The 16011-nt window shown below is 33.9% G+C and overlaps 2 protein-coding genes across 3 annotated transcripts; both read right to left on the bottom strand.

The window, feature by feature from the left end:
- Window positions 1–714: 714 nt before the first annotated feature.
- LOC130746159 (1-aminocyclopropane-1-carboxylate synthase-like) lies at window positions 715–4820 on the bottom strand. Its single transcript, XM_057598707.1, has 5 exons — window positions 4441–4820; window positions 4200–4331; window positions 3935–4095; window positions 2059–2631; window positions 715–1486 (listed from the first exon to the last, which is right to left on the bottom strand). The coding sequence occupies exons 1-5, from the start codon at window positions 4609–4611 to the stop codon at window positions 1048–1050; spliced, it is 1476 nt and encodes a 491-aa protein (XP_057454690.1). The 5' UTR covers window positions 4612–4820; the 3' UTR covers window positions 715–1047.
- A 6402-nt stretch (window positions 4821–11222) lies between these two features.
- On the bottom strand, window positions 11223–15503 carry LOC130746161 (uncharacterized). Of its 2 annotated transcripts, none has more exons than XM_057598709.1 (9): window positions 15305–15503; window positions 14938–15205; window positions 14194–14295; window positions 14028–14110; window positions 13802–13918; window positions 13477–13579; window positions 12794–13382; window positions 12470–12663; window positions 11223–11749 (listed from the first exon to the last, which is right to left on the bottom strand). In XM_057598709.1, exons 1-9 carry the CDS (start codon window positions 15421–15423, stop codon window positions 11633–11635), a joined length of 1692 nt encoding a protein of 563 aa, XP_057454692.1. In that variant the 5' UTR covers window positions 15424–15503; the 3' UTR covers window positions 11223–11632. The 2 variants fall into 2 exon arrangements, with proteins under 2 accessions (XP_057454692.1, XP_057454691.1); XM_057598708.1 differs by having other exon boundaries at window positions 12470–12669.
- Between the last annotated feature and the right edge of the window lie 508 nt (window positions 15504–16011).

A 16011-nucleotide genomic window follows, 5' to 3' on the forward strand; every position in this document is an offset into this window, starting at 1 on the left:
TTTAGGAGATCAAGGTTGATCGGATCCTAGAGAAGACTAAGAGAGTAAATCTTAGTGTGAGCTAAGTCAGTGTATTGTTAGTCACTTGTAGGTTTCAAGTGCAGTTGTAACACATACCTGATTAGTGGATTGCCTTCATTCTAAGAAGGAAGAAATCACCTTAACGGGTGGACTGGAGTAGCTTGAGTGATTTATCAAGTGAACCAGGATAAAAATCCTTGTGTGCTTTTCTATCTCCTATCTTTGGCACTTAGTTCTCGAAAAGATTTGTTAAAATCTTTAAGGTGGAAGTTTTATCTTGAAAACGTTATTCAAACCCCCCCCCTTTCTACCGTTTTTCATACCTTCATTTTTTGTCTTCTTTTGTTTGTGATTCTTCATCTGAGCCACTGTAGGATTCTCAGGTAGTTCAGGAACATCATAGTCTTCTTCTACCGCTTCCCAAAGATCTAGAGCTTCAAGATGAGTAGTCATTCTTGCAGCCCATAACTCGTACTCCTCACCATCAAAGGATGGTGGTTGACCCACTATGTATGATGATGATGATGCATCTCCTTCCATTAGGTATTCTTTTGACTCACAGGTCCCTTAAGGATAAGAGCTCTGATGCCACTTGCTGGGTAATTTTATACGTATGAATGTATTTGAAGGAGATTATTTTATTTATCATTGTGAGCTCTATATATATAGAGCAATTACATAATAGAAAAATAACAAACCTACTCATAAACTGATCTGATTCCTAAAATCAAGTGATATTGATTTTAGAAACAACTAATATTATTTTAATCTTATTCTAATTTGAAAATAAATCTAAACAATATCTTAAAACAAAATTTAAATCCTAACTAATTATCTCCTCTTAATTTCAGCTATAGGCATATTCTCAACACAATTCATAAATTATAATATCTTAATTAAGCAACTCTGGAACAATTTGCATTTCAAAATCCCACTAGGAAGAAAAACAAAATCAAAGCTAGATGAATTTTGAACATTATTTTCTTGAAATAAGATAGATGCTTCCACGTGGACAATCTGACTGGATTAAGTGGCTGGAATCACAAGGGGTGAGTGGGAAATTGGTGAATGAGGAGACATCATGTGAGGTGATAAAACAGTACTCTCTTCAAACTTTCTCGAGGAGAAACTGAGTTTGAGATTCGGTTGCCAACGTTTGATCTTCACTTGGTTCTTTGTTTCCTTGCCTATGAATGTCCGGATCCTGTTGAGAGCGACTTCCACAGTTTCATTATCCATGTTAGCAAAGCAAACCCTAAACCAACCAGGCTCGAAGCAACAAAAAGATGAGCCTGGCGATACGTTGAGCTTCACCTCATTCATGATCACACGCCACAACTTCAGCTCAGCTTCAAATGTTTGATCCTTAAGCAAGCTTTTCAAGTTCATCCAACAAAAGAGTCCTGCGTCGCTTGGAAAGCGAGTTATGTTAACCTCTTCAAGCCCCTTTGTGAAGTAGTCATACCTTTAAGGAATGAATGGGACAAAGTATGTAAGGAGGCGAAAATTTAATACAGCAAACAAAACTAACATATTTGTTAATTAGAGGAGACAATGTAAGGATTTGTTTGATTACTGTAAGCTCTTTGAATTTAATTGTTTTGAGAAACCATTTTTAAAACTTGTTTTCCAAAATACAAAGCATTAAAAAACTTGTGATTTGAAAACTAAAATTAGAAAAAAAATAATAAACATTCAGGTCTTGTTTGTTTGTGATTTGAAAAAAATTGTTCTGATTTAAAAAATTTAAAAACTTGTTTTTTATAGTCAGTATTTAAAAAAAATTATTTTTTAAAATTAAAATCTCAAAACAGCTAAGAAAAATTTTCAGCTTCTTTTTGTAGTTTCCAAATTATATTATTTTAACATTGTAAAACAACTCATTCAAACAATTTTTTTAAATATTATTTTTAAATATCTATAAGATGTTTTTAAGAGCAACTTTTTTATAACTATTCATATTAAATTAATTTCTTTTTTCCTGTTTTGAAAAACTGTTTTACAGAACAATAATCAAACATGTTGCCCCTCCCTTACCTTTTAGCCAACCTCCTTGAATTCTCCTTGAGAAAATTGTCCACAAATTTGTCATTTGAAAGCATTGAAGCCAGCATGTGTTGAGTCTGAGAGGAGACTAACCCAAAGCTTGACATTTTCCTTCCACAACTCACAACTCCATCATTGAATGAATAAACTATCCCAACTCTAAAACCAGGGAACCCCATGTCCTTAGACAAACTGTAAGTGATGTGAATGAGATCAAGATTAATATTATTGTTGCACTCTTCCATGTCTTGGATGACTTCAGCAACGCTCACATAAGAGCTTGGGGATCTGAAAACCGTGGCTGCATACACTTCTTCAGAAATTAAATGGATGTTGTTCTCATTGATGAAGCTCACGATGCTCTTCATTGTGTCTCTGTCTAGGATGGTTCCCAAAGGGTTGGAGGGGTTGGTTATAATCACTCCTTTCACATTGATGTTGTCCTCTTGGGCTTTGTTGTAAGCTGCTTCAAGAGCTTCTCTTGTTATCTTGAAGTTGTTGGAGCTATCACAGAGAACAGGGATTAATTGCGCCTTAGTTCGCCAACATAAATCACGCAAGAATCTGCATAAAGAAATTAAAATTAAATATGAATAAATCAAAATTCAAATATGAAATGTGTCTATCACTATTATGAGACGATTAAATACATAGTTCGGGTATGTATCACTAAATTAAGGCATGCGAACTTAATGAAATTACCTGGATTTATTAAGTTTGTTACTACTTCATAATCATGTCATCATAACATGAGCCTAATGACTCAATGACGTCTCTCGTTTGAATCATTTGTCATTCTCGATTACAACTATATAATATCAGCGATGATATTTGAACATGTAAATAGTGCAAATATATACATACATTATTTTTTCCTATTCTTCTCTTTTTTATATCATGTATCACATTAATTATTTCTTTCTTTCATACTTTGAGTGTCTATTAAATATCTTAATTATACAGAAATAATTTTTCATAGATGGTGGCCCATGTATTAATTTGGTGGCTAGAAAAAAAGTGTTAAAGAAAGAAATAGACAAGAGAATTTCTGCATTTGGTTTCTATCCATTTTTAATTATTTTGAATTTTAAAGTTGTCATTTTTTATTACCTATTTTACTATTTTATGCACAAGACTCGGACTCTGAAAGCAGGAATATTTTTGCTTCCAAAAGTAAAAGAAGAATATAATAAGGTGACCGTACGCTGAGTTGTTCATGGGTCATGGCTTCATTTTTTAAAAGGTCAATGTTCCTATCCACTACCACTTAGATTTGCACATGTCAGCAACCGCACGCTTGTTGACCAATTTCTCTTTACAAGATTTATTATTTTCCATTTCAGACTGAGCTTCACCTAACTTACTGAGTCATGCTTATATTTTTGTTCTCATTTTGAATAGAATGTTTATAAGTAGACATCAATTTTGGGGTCACGGCTAAAATCGGATGTATGTCAAACATTTTCATTTTGAATTGAAAATGATTGGTAAACATTTAAACATTTAGTTTTTTTTATGCTCATTTAAACATTTAGTTTACTTGTGCATTCACATTTTTTTAACTATTAATGATCGCTACAAATGAGGGTGTTGCATACTAACTTACACAATACATCGCTATTTTATGGTTTACTTATGTGACATTTAGTTCATAATAAATAATTAAGCTAACCTTCAGGGAAAAAGAGTTTAGTTATCTATTAATTGTGCTGAAACTCGGTGGTATATATGAGTCCCCTTAATTTATATTTTATTTGGACATAAATTGTTTTAATTTACATGAATGCAAGCTTCATCCTATTTGGTGTCCTTAATACTTGGTTTGGTGTCCTTAATACTATATTGTGAAATTAATTAAGGTACATACGCAGGATAATAAGGTGTGGGAACAAGAAAAGCATCCCCAGGATCAGCCAAGCAGAACATGATCAACTCGTTTGCCCCTGTCGCCCCTCCACTCATCAGTATACGCTCAGGATCAAATTTCACCCTCCCACCTCTCACTTTTGACATAAAATTTGCCATAGCCTGAAAAAAAATGAAAACATTTCTTATTATAAACCAATATGAGTTAAACACTATGCTCAAGCATTACAATAATAGTCAAATAATTAAATTTTTCAGATTCCTACTCTTGTGAACTCTGGCAATCCATGATAGTCCTGAAAGTTTGCAATCTCTCTGAACTTATGCACTCCTTCAGGAGTGCAAATTGATGCCTTGGGGTTATTTCTTATCCACTCTTCAATCAGATCAAAGCAGAGCTGAAAAAATCAATAAATATTAATCAACACCCACTGGATGAGGCAATTTATCAAACACCTTGCATGGCACACGAATTAAATCATATGAGTTAATTCAACATATATATACCTGATTTTCTGCTAGACCAAGCTGGATAACACCATTAGGATTTTTTGTAGGGTGAAATTGGTCTCTTTCATAAGCCATCAACCCATCAAAGTATGGAGAATTCTCTCCATGTTTGTCATTGGTTGCAATCTTGGACAAAAGTTGATGATTCTGATCACTTCCCAAACCCATGTTAAATTAATATAAGGTAAGGTCACTCTCTAGTTAATTTGATTAGCAAAGGTTTTGGATTTTGTGCTATAGTGGTGGGAAAACAGGAGAGAATGTAGAGCAATTTATATGCAGTGGTGGACCATCGATTGATATTGTAGGTGATGACAAAGGAGGAAAAGTCTAATTCGAATTTCAAAACCTGAGAAAACCGAAGAAAAATAAGTAAATAGTGGATATGTGTTGGTCATTGCAACACATTGCTTGCGTGCGTTCTTGCAATTTCATAAGCTTGTCATGATCACGTGTGGAAACAGTTACTTATAAAGGAATTTTTTTTCATCTTTGCATTTGCTTAATTGGGTTGTACACTTGTTCTTGTGTTAGGTATTTGTTCCTTCAATATAATTAATCAAGAAAACCAGCTTAACTTGAAACATATAAGGGGTATCACCATGCCGCAAATAGTTTCTTCAGAAAATAGTCAAAATACAATCAATGCCTCATATGATTGATATATGAAGTAATATGAAGAGTGATAACAAAAAAGATAAAAATGAAAGGCAAATGAATGTGATATGGAGTGCATAAAAAAATCATGATTGTCAAATTGTGATCAGATCGAGAAGTCCTAAACAATAAAAAGTTATATAAATATAGCAAGCTGATAATTAAACAGGTAAACGAAGTTTTATTAGTATTTGAATACGAGTTGAGCAGTGGGTTTATCATACATAATTAATGTGAGGAATTTCATTCACTTTTTTTCCTCAAAGTGAAAGTGAGTGTCAACGTCTTTTAGTAGTACTAATTTCAACAGGTATCCAAATATACATTTGGAAAAATTAGTTAGTGCTTGTTTGGTTACTACTATAAAGAGTATATATTACTAGCATTTCTCATCCTAAAAATGTAAAAATGTAAGTTAGGTCTAACTCTAATTCAAAAGTTTACTCAAAAGTAAGGATTGTTCTACTCTTTATAATGACTATTCTCCTTATATTTTTAGTGAATGTGGAAACGGTTAATAATTTCTTTTCAAAATTATATGAAGACGTGTTTGTTTTTGTTGTATCTTGCTTGCGACCGATAGTTATAAAACTAATCATTTTAAAACTTTAAGATCATATTAAATGAGCAAATCTCTCTCAATAAAATTTTTTTCGTACATCATCTAAAGATCAAATTCCATATTAAATGCTTAAAAGCTGAAATACCTACCAGTCTACCACTTGTCCTATTCAATTTGTTGGTATATGAAGACATGTATGTAAACTGACTTGAAAGAATGACTTTTTGGCCGGTATTTGGACTCTAGTATGAAAATGTCAAATTGGAGAGTGAACGCATTAACCATTGGATGATAGACAGCATTTAATAAACAGAGGAAATAATGGACCAGTGATACGGGAGGGCCCATGGGCTTGTGGGGCGGCAACGAAAACTTTCAGAGTGTCAGTTTGGGCTCCACACCCAATTTTACTCGCTTTGCTTGAAAAGTGAAAAAATGATGCTTCCATGCACTTGCCACTAAATAAAGGTAGAACCCGTTTTGCTATGTATGGTAAAAAATTGAAAATCAACCACCAAGCATGGATATGAGATGTACACAAAGGGACATGGTTCCCATTTTTCTCCAAGAATCTTGAAAAAACATGCGTAATAATTGGTAGACACACACTTCTAACTAGGATTTGGATTTAGGCTCGGGTTTTGGTTTTAGTTTTTCTAAACCCAAATCCTTGTACCTAAACACGTTGGGTTTCGAGTTTATCTAAGTCCGTAGTAGCTTTAGACCTATGCCCTAATCAAATTCGATGCATAGGTTTTATTGCAAAACAAAACCCATTGCAAAAAAACCGTTTTATATCATTTTGGAAAAAAACATGTATTTTATTGTTCAAATATAATTAAATTGTTAACAAATCAAAAGATGAAACCCACTAAATTTTGTATATAACTAAGAGTTTTGTAATTTTATTTATATCATTATGGTTTGGGCACGGGTATTAGTATCACCAATATCAAACTCAAATCCAAATACAAACTCAATCATATTAAATTTTACCCTCAAGACAAGTCGGATTCGAGCATGTACTCGCAAGTATAGGTTATTTATTTTTGACAGACATTTATTAAACATACACATTTGTAATTATTTTTAACTTTCATAACATTTTATGACGGTAGAAAAACTCCTACTATGTATGTTTAATTCATATATATCTCTCATAAGTGTATTTTTTTTAAAGCTCTCATAAAGTGTATGTGATCAATTGATTATTATTGAAAGACAATGAAATGACACATGTAACTCATAGCTTAGCTCAATTCAAGCTCAAATACTGAGAACCGTACTATAATCAAAATTGGAAGGCACTTATTTCTTCACTCACCTCAGGCAACAGGATCTTCTCACGCGATCTCTCTTTTGAAATTAGAAGCCATGAGAAAGATGAGTTTCTCACCAAACTTAATTAACTTGAAGTAATGCATATCTATTATAATATAGGAATTATAAATAGGGTGGAAATAGGTCAGGCGGCTCAGGAGCTTAGGACCTAGCCTATCAAATGTCGGGTCTAGGCCGGGCTATTTTGCTAAAAAAGTCAGGTTTAGGCTTTTAGAAAGCTTGATTAGTTAAAAAGGTCAGGCCTAGGCTTCCAAAATAGCCTATTGGGTCTGATAGGCCGGCCTATTTACCTAATTTTTTTATAATTTAATAAATATATTATACTAATATATTAATAAATTTAATTGTAAAAAAAATATTAATAAATTTAATATCATGTCTAAAAAGTACTACTAAAAAACAAACAAAAAAAGTTAAAAGAGAAGAAATACTAAGATGAAAACTTAAATTAAAAACATTCTCTCCTAAAAAGAAATCATTTTAGTATTGTTGAGGATGAGTTTTTTAATTGGATTCTCCAATATTCAAAATAGAAATTCCATGATAGTTGTGAAGGCTTATAAGTCAGCTGACCTATTACCCCGCGACCTATTAGACCAAAGGTCTATTACCTTCTTTAAGAGGTTATTTTGAGGTAAGTAGGCTTTCGAACAGGCTTATAGGTTATGTCAGACCGACCAAAGGTCTATTACCTTCTTTAAGAGGTTATTTTGAGGTAAGTACGTAGGCTTTCGAACAGGCTTATAGGCTATGCCAGACCTCCTAGAAGGCCAGACCGGGCCTTAAAATTTGGCCTATGAAAGGTCACAGGCCAAGGCTTGAGCCGCGAGTTCTGAATGTAGGCCAGGCCTAGGCCTCGCAAAGCCTAGCCCAACCCAGCTCATTTCCACCCCTAATTATGAAGCGCACAATATGACGTTGTCAACTCAACTTACTTTTATTCCTTCAGTTTGTCACATTATATTTAAACCTGACATGTCAAGATATCTCAACACTTCTCATTCTCTCATTTCATTCTCAGAACGTTGCACACCATAATAATTATATTTATTCCGTTAATATTGTGTCACTCTTATTCCTTTACGTTACAATTTTTCTAAAGCCATTATTCTCGTTTTAAAGATCAAACCTCTTAATATAAAGACACAAATTCAAGATCAAAGCTAGTTAAGGATCGGAAGAAAGTTTCTGGAAACTCTTATTTATTTTCCATTATTAAGGATTGTCATAAGTTAGTGGTGTTTTTTGATCATGTTGATCTTACCTTTGTGCGTAGGGAAGGAAACTCTTGTGCTGACTACCTTGCTAGGAACGCCTCTTCTTACCCAGACTCTGTTTGGATTGAGGAGGGGCCTCCGGGGTTGTCTAGTCTTTTGAGGGATGATGTATTGGCATCTATGCCGAACTTGCTTTGATTTAATGTTATCTGGTTGTTGATTTCAAAAAAAAAAAAAGCTAGTTTTTATAAGTTAATTCCTATGTATTGTAAGTCATTGGATTTAGAAGCTAGTTTTTACGTTTAAGTATTGTCGATAGAAGTAGTAGGTACTAAGGTTGTCAAACTCGAGAGTTTATGTAGACTCGTTTTGGGGAGGTAAACTCGTTTCGCCGAGTTAACTCGTAGACTCGGAAGAGTCTACCAAAAAAAACTTATCATTGTGTATTAAGAACACATATTACAACCATCAAGGAGACATTAACCAAATAAATTCAACACCCAACTTCATAATAAAACATAGTTTAATATTCTTTTTGAATGAAAAATGAATTGAAAAAAGAATAGAGCAAAACTTATACTCAGTTTGGCTTAGTAAACTGTTTTATCAAGTCAACATATTTTCTCATGTTCTAAGCAAGGATAAGGTCGGTTGAGGTCAGAACTCTGAGAAAATGAAGGAAGAAACTTGATCTGGACCCCAAATTACCCTTTTAATTTTGAGATTTAGTAAAAAATCCAATTTCCTCCTTGACTCGTAAACTCGCGAGTTTGAACGAGTCTTCCAAGTTTGACACGAGTTTGCTCGAGTCAAGGAAATTTCGAGTTTACCTGCGAGTTAACTCATTTTTTTGCACATAGACGAGTTAACTCGCGAGTTTGACAACACTAGTAGGTACAACTCGTAGTAATATGCATACTAATTTACAAACATTATTAACAACTAACATTGGTCTATAAAAAAAATGCATACTAGTCTGTAATTCGAAATACAGGGTTGAATTTTTGTACTGAAAGCTTTGAAAATGCATCAAGTATGTTGTTAAGACAATGACTATCTGGAGTCTCAGCTAAATAGACTTCCTACCGATCTTTACACTGCAGTCATTTAATTTCTATTATTCTTGCAATTTTATTTAAGTTTTGTTGCATGAAGTTTCTTCAAGTTTCTTTACGTTATTGCTACGTTTGAATCTATGCTCACCAAAACATTGATCTTCATCTTTGAGTTGTCACCGAAGCATTGAACTTTACTTCTATTTATTTCAATAAAAATGAAAAAAAAATTAACTATTTTTCATTTTCAGATTCACCATCATTTTTATGATTTTTTTTGAAGAATTTTCTCTAATAAAATTGACAAATTAAACATGTTTTTATGTCTGTTTGTAATGAAAAGAAAAATACATCAAGTCAAATATGCTCTTACTTTCCATTCTTTTACGTAACTATAGTTTCTCCATTTATATTTTCGTAGTATATGTAACTTTGAAAACTGTTCCACCCTTTCTTGGTAAATCTATGTGGATTTTGAAAAGCAAAATAAGCTACTTTGAATTTGCAAATCGACAAGCTAGAGTAATTGAGTGAGGCAATAGTTATTCAAAGGACAATGATGTAACATGTTTAGTACATTGAAAATTATAGATGAGAAGGTTATGTATAAATCTAAACACGGATCTTCAAAGAGACAAAATTCAAGGGGACAAAAATATATAACATGTTTTTATGTCGAAGACATGTAAAGATTCATAATAGAATATTCATCCAAATTATAATGCGATATCACCTGCATTCAGTTACTGAAACCGTGTAAGCAAAAGAAAAAACGCTAAAACCGTATTCTATACGGGCATGATTAAATTTTACAATAATTAAAATCAATGATGATGTTTAACAACTTATATCATTCAATGAATCTTTGAATCAACTATGAACTTGAGTTAATTATTGTGGTCAGAAACTCTAAAATGACTTGGATTGAACTTTATTTTTTATGCTTGTGCTGTTTAGTGATTCGTAACTTTTTGAATTTTCACAAGTTAGAATCAAATTTTAGTTGATTTTTTAGCATATGTTTGAAAAACAACCAAATATCAAGCCTTTCAATAAAAGAAATGATAATTCAAACTCTTGAAAGTTTAATCATAAAACTGAACGTCAAAAAAAATCATAAAACTGGTTATAAGATGAATGTGATTTAATTTTTTGAATAACCAAATCATGAACACCCCTACACTTAATAAGAAGATTTGGATTTCGTTCACTCAAATTCGCTGAGAAGCCTATTAAGTCTAGTTGCAAATAACTACTAAAAAACCAAGAAACAAGAATGCAATTCCACTATTTTCACTTGTTTTATTACTTCAAATTTATGTTTTATCTTTTTATGCATCAATATTATTAGTACAGGTTCTTCATTTCTTCTCTTTACAGTAAGTGATTGTCCCTACAATTAATCTTAAGTTTAACATTATAAACTACTTCAAGAATAACAAGAATTTATTTCAAGTCCCCAATCCTTCAAATAATTCTCGAATTTAAGATCACTATGAACACTACTGTATTTCAAGGCTTACAACCAACTAATGCAAATATGCATATTGTTTCTTCCAAATGGCTATATCCATTCAAAAAATTAAATCACATCTAATCAATAATAAAGTTGACACAAATAAGAAAACACACTTACACATCTCAGCAGATCAGCAGAGATGAAAGATTTTGCTATGTTAACTCAAACGTGACTAGACTTTGAGTTTAATGAAAATCCAAACATACACTAAATGCAACTGCTACATTTTTATTGCAGTTATTAAATCAACAATGATGCTCGCACAAACTTCATCTTTACAAAACACTTTGCAGAATTTCCAACTACTTAACATGTTTGAAGGATCCATATGCATCTCAACTTAATAGCTTTAAGGGATCCGTGAGGACAGTCTGCAAATATCATCAGCCTAGAAAGATTGTGATATTTCAACAAGGCGACTTCAAAAATAAATTCAAAAAAGCAGTCCATTAAGAATCTTTTGAGGTCAGCCTAGCTTCACAATAGAAAATGGTCAAGAACTTTGTGTTTGTCTAACCAGATCTAAGCTACTTTAAATGGTGCTGATTTACAAGTAAGCAAAACTTGGTTAGATATAGAACCTGATTTGAAGTAAACTGAAAGGAAAGGACCACTTTGCTATTTGGTTAGATCCTGAAGCGAAGAATCAATTACACGATTTTGGTACACTTTTGGCCAAAAATCCTCCAAAGCATTGCATTCAAATTTCAAAGTGATGAGAACTTTCCAAAAATTGTATTCCTTTAATCTTTCATAGCTTTGGTTCTTGACATTGGATGCATTCCTTGGCTCTTTGCAACAAGGACATCACAACCAGACCAAGACATTGGCCAATTAATCACTGACTTACCCTCCCAAAGAAGTGTTCTATCTGCAGGCACCCCCTGGACTGCAAACTAGTTGTTTTAGGTCCTAACTTCAACCTTTTTGAACTTGTAGAATTTTCCATTCCATCCTGCCAATAAAAAACTTCTGAAGTCAGTTTACAGCTTCAAAGCAACATCAGCAAATATAATGAGGTTGCTATAATACCATTAAAATGTTGTCAAATATTTACTGACAACAAAGATTTGGATATCATCAAATTTAGTCAAGAGTCGATGGGTGTTTCACAAATCTTCAGGATACTGGTAATTAGAAGATAAATGTGTATTCAGATTCTCTCCAGCCTCTGCAGCCAAGAGATCAGCATAAATTCTTTAATTTGATAAGGTGTTTTTATTTAGATTAATCTTAATCATTGATTACAAGAATCAACAGCTATAATCGTGTAGGATGGATGTTGTAGAGAAACTCTGCTGCAGAAGATCCAACTACGACAAATATGGTTACCGAGCAACTGTTCTGCCCTTATTATACATGAAGGATTAAGAAAAGGATCAAGTCAACAACCATTTTTTAAACTTTTTGTGACAGCATATCATGACAAAAATGATACTCCCAAAGGTAGATACACAACTGAAGAGAAAGGTAAAAAGCTCTGAAGGATAGACATCTTTAAACAAAATTATATGTTGGTTAATTACAACTTACAAAAGATAAAAAGCATATGCATAAGGTAATGCCACTACGTTCAAACGAATCAAGCATGGATATGATTGAGAACATTCATAGGCCAAAATAGCTTTACACTGACTTTGCATTAAAATTAAACTCTTATAAGTACAGAACTCACCGGGAAGCTTTGGCCTTGAGTCCTTAGAACTTTTATTCTGCCACCTCTACCATCAGCTCCAACCGATATTAAATCCCCATTACTTGATCCTTTTGCAGATGTTGATTCACTATTTTGTCCACGCTTGCACCATTTACCCAAGTATCGATGAGTACCATCAGGACCAATCAACCCACCAGAAAAGCAGATGTCCCCTGAGGCTTAAAGACAAGGAAGGATATACCAGCTTTAAGTTTTCTTAATTATTTGCAAAAATCTACAACATGATCTACTACTCTTAAAAGAAAGAAAGAAGCACAATTTTAAGCTCAACCAGCAGAATACCTGAACTTGAAGGTGTTAATGTTGACTCCTTTCTAATGTTAACCACAGGTTGAGCTTGTTTAACATTAGCTTGTAACGTAACATCTTCATCCATATTGCCAGTAGAAATGTCATCCAGTCCAATATCAACCCTTGAAGACTCAACCAAGTTGCATTTTCGTTGCAATGATGTTTCAGTCACTATGCCAGGTGCTGCTTCTGGCTTCGCAAGCGGCTTGCTAAAAGTACATTCAGTAGCATCATCATCAATAAGGATACAATCTATGTCTTCATCCATTGACAAGGTAGTTTTACTTCCATTACTAATATTCACAGCTTCATTTTTAGTAGAATTGGAGTTCTGTATCTTCAAAGATTGTAAATAATTACTGCCACTCTTCGCAGTCAGATCAATTCCAGATTTGGGCGTCGAAATTTGTTTGCTCTGCTCATCTAAAGAAAATTTGCCAGCTGTGAATACATCAGAATCAGAATTGGTGCTATTCTCATAACCCTTCTTTGAAGACTTGGTTTTCTTTGAAACTTTCAGAGACATCAAATATTCATTCTCTTTTACTTCAGCTGCTCTCTCCAGTTCGTGTACCCTAGCCTAGCAATGTCCAAAAGACTGATATTTAACGCTCCATAAAAAACTGCTTCTAATGAGATTACCATCTAGCAAGTACAGTACACCATGTGCTTACCTTCAATTTAATGATCTTCTCTTTAGCCTTCTCATGCTTTTTACTATATCGAGCCTCACCTCTTCCTAGAACATTGCACTTGGCCATTAATTCTTTGTAACTCCTGACAAAATAGGCATAAAAGTTTTAGTCAGCCAGGCACAATTACAAGGGCTAAACATGAATTTTGTGCCAACGGTATAGTCACATACATAGAAGAGTACCACAAGCTAAAGCCCGAAAACATAACATTTACTGATTTCAAGTCCATACAGAAATTCTAGAAAGTTGAATACAACTCTTCAACCTAGCTTTTATTGAACAAATCAAGATTTAATGGATAAACCTGTTCCGCAGGACAAGAGATCTTTTCAATGTGTCTATCGTGTCTTTACTGTTAGCCCCATTACCTAAGGTGGCAAGCTTCAAAATCTCATCTTCATCAAGGTCCACATCAGCCACTCTGAGGTACAGATCAGACCATAAACCAACTTAGCAAGCAGTAAAAATTCAATTAATGGTATATCATAAACAAAATATGGATACTAAATCAAAAATGCAGCTCAACTCACAATTTTAATGCTGCAACTTCTTTAGCCAAAGCCATATTTATGTCCCGTAATTTAGAGCATTCTGAAGTTGACTTGCTAAGCTCCTACATCACCATTGCACCATCAAATTCAGGTTGTAGATATTTAATTGATCACAAATACAACAGTAGGTTACAGAGTAATTCACCTCTAGTTTGATATTAAGCTGGGAATGTATAGATGATTTTTGCCTTATAGCCTCATTCTTAAATGCTGATTCTATCTTTGCCTTCTCCTTGCAAACACACAACTGAAGACAGACCCATTTAAGAGCCATAAGAAATCAACAGCATTATTGAAAAAATGAAAATATATATAAGTAACTATAAAAGCAAATTTCATATTCGGATCACTATTATTTGAAAGCATGGCTGTTTGTTGTCAAGATATATTTTACACCATGTAACTACCTAACTCGGATTTAAAATATGAAAATTGATGTAACACCTCATACATAATCTGATTGTAAAGATATATATATATATATATATATATATATATATATATATCTTGTTTTAAAAAATCACATGGAACAAGGTTTGGCTTCTTTCACTTTCCTATCTCTTTCCTCTGTTAATCCAAATGCCCAGGAATCAACAAATACATAGGTTTCTTTAATTTGTTCTTAAGCTTAACAACTCAGGAAAAGCATGCAGTACCCAAGAGAATTACACAATAGAAAGAACAAGTCCCTTTCCAAATAAAATTTCAATCAAACAATCAACAAAATATTCAGCAATCAACAAATCAATACCAGCACAGCATTCCAGTACAAATTCTAACTAAACTGATTGTTACACACCCCCTACCTAAGAATCATTTCATTCACCCAACAAATTAACCTAAAAGACCCAAAAACTAAAGCCAAAAACCATAAAAAAGTAGAAAATACCTCTTCGTTAAGTTCTTGTAACTCCTTTTTTTGGCGTTCCACAACCGAACTAAGCCCCGAAACTTTGGCCTCGAACCTCTTCACTTCCCTTCGCAGAACACCAGCATCTTCCTCAAAATCAACACACTTCTGAGTGGGAACAGCGTCGCTCGCGTCTCCAACGGACTGAAAATAAAGCCGGCACGCGTCGTTGCCCTTGCAACTCTGCTTGCACACAGGGCAGGTTTGCTTCTTCGATTTCGAACAGTACTCGAACCATTGCTGCAAGCTGCACACACCCAGATAGAAACAAGGTCAGAGAAGGAAACTGTAGCGGCGTTTTCTTCAATCGACGCTTGAAAATGCAAGAGGGTGGGAGGGGATTTACCAGAGCTCGTGGAAGACATGGCCGCAGATGGAGATGGATTGGAGATCTTCGGTGACGGGTTTGAGACCTTCGTAGCAGATCGAGCAAATGGTGCCGGCGAATTCGCCGCCATCTACCATTTCTTGCGGTGTCTTTCTCTCTCTATTTCGCTGTGTGTGATTTTCTGACCACACTTTCCCGAGAAAAAAATAGAGAGAAAATTTGAAACCTGGCGCAGAGTTAATTTTCCTGAGAGCGGGAAAAAGGAAAAGTGAAAATGGGTGAAGACCCCGTGCATGTCACGTGATGGGGGGAAGGGGAAGGGTCGTCTTTTGTTTGGTTCTCTACTAGACCCTTTCCAAAAAGGTGTTACTTTTTTTTATAAATGGAAGCCCAAAGGCCCAAAACAGTTACAAATTAACCTGTTTGGGGGAAAAAGCCCGCCACAATCATTACGAATTAGGAAGCCATCCAGAATGAATTCGATAATTATTTGTGAATCTCATAAAATTAGACAAACTTTTCATTATATTTCCATACTTAGTTTTTCTTTCTTTGTCTTCCACTGATGTTGCCACAATGTCACTCATTCGTGAAAGGGTTACATGTTCTTTTCAAGTTTCAACAAATGTATTTCCCCAACTTCAAGTTTATGTTTTCATTCTTACAAGATCTAGTTGGCTTAAGTGCTTAAACACCTTGATGGTTTTCAATAACTAGATTGGTAA

The sequence above is a fragment of the Lotus japonicus genome, chromosome 3 (genome assembly GCF_012489685.1).
Source record: "Lotus japonicus ecotype B-129 chromosome 3, LjGifu_v1.2".
Taxonomy (NCBI): Eukaryota; Viridiplantae; Streptophyta; class Magnoliopsida; order Fabales; family Fabaceae; genus Lotus; species Lotus japonicus.

Coding starts and splice junctions, on each gene's coding strand:
- LOC130746161 (XM_057598708.1), bottom strand. CDS start 15,423: ATGGTAGATGGCGGCGAATTCGCCGGCACCATTTGCTCGATCTGCTAC. Junction 15,206..15,304: donor CATGTCTTCCACGAGCTCTG/GTAAATCCCCTC, acceptor GGGTGTGTGCAG/CTTGCAGCAATGGTTCGAGT. Junction 13,383..13,476: donor AGAAGATCATTAAATTGAAG/GTAAGCACATGG, acceptor GGACATTGCTAG/GCTAGGGTACACGAACTGGA.
- LOC130746159 (XM_057598707.1), bottom strand. CDS start 4,611: ATGGGTTTGGGAAGTGATCAGAATCATCAACTTTTGTCCAAGATTGCA. Junction 4,332..4,440: donor TTGGTCTAGCAGAAAATCAG/GTATATATATGT, acceptor TGATTTTTTCAG/CTCTGCTTTGATCTGATTGA. Junction 4,096..4,199: donor GATTGCCAGAGTTCACAAGA/GTAGGAATCTGA, acceptor ATTTTTTTTCAG/GCTATGGCAAATTTTATGTC.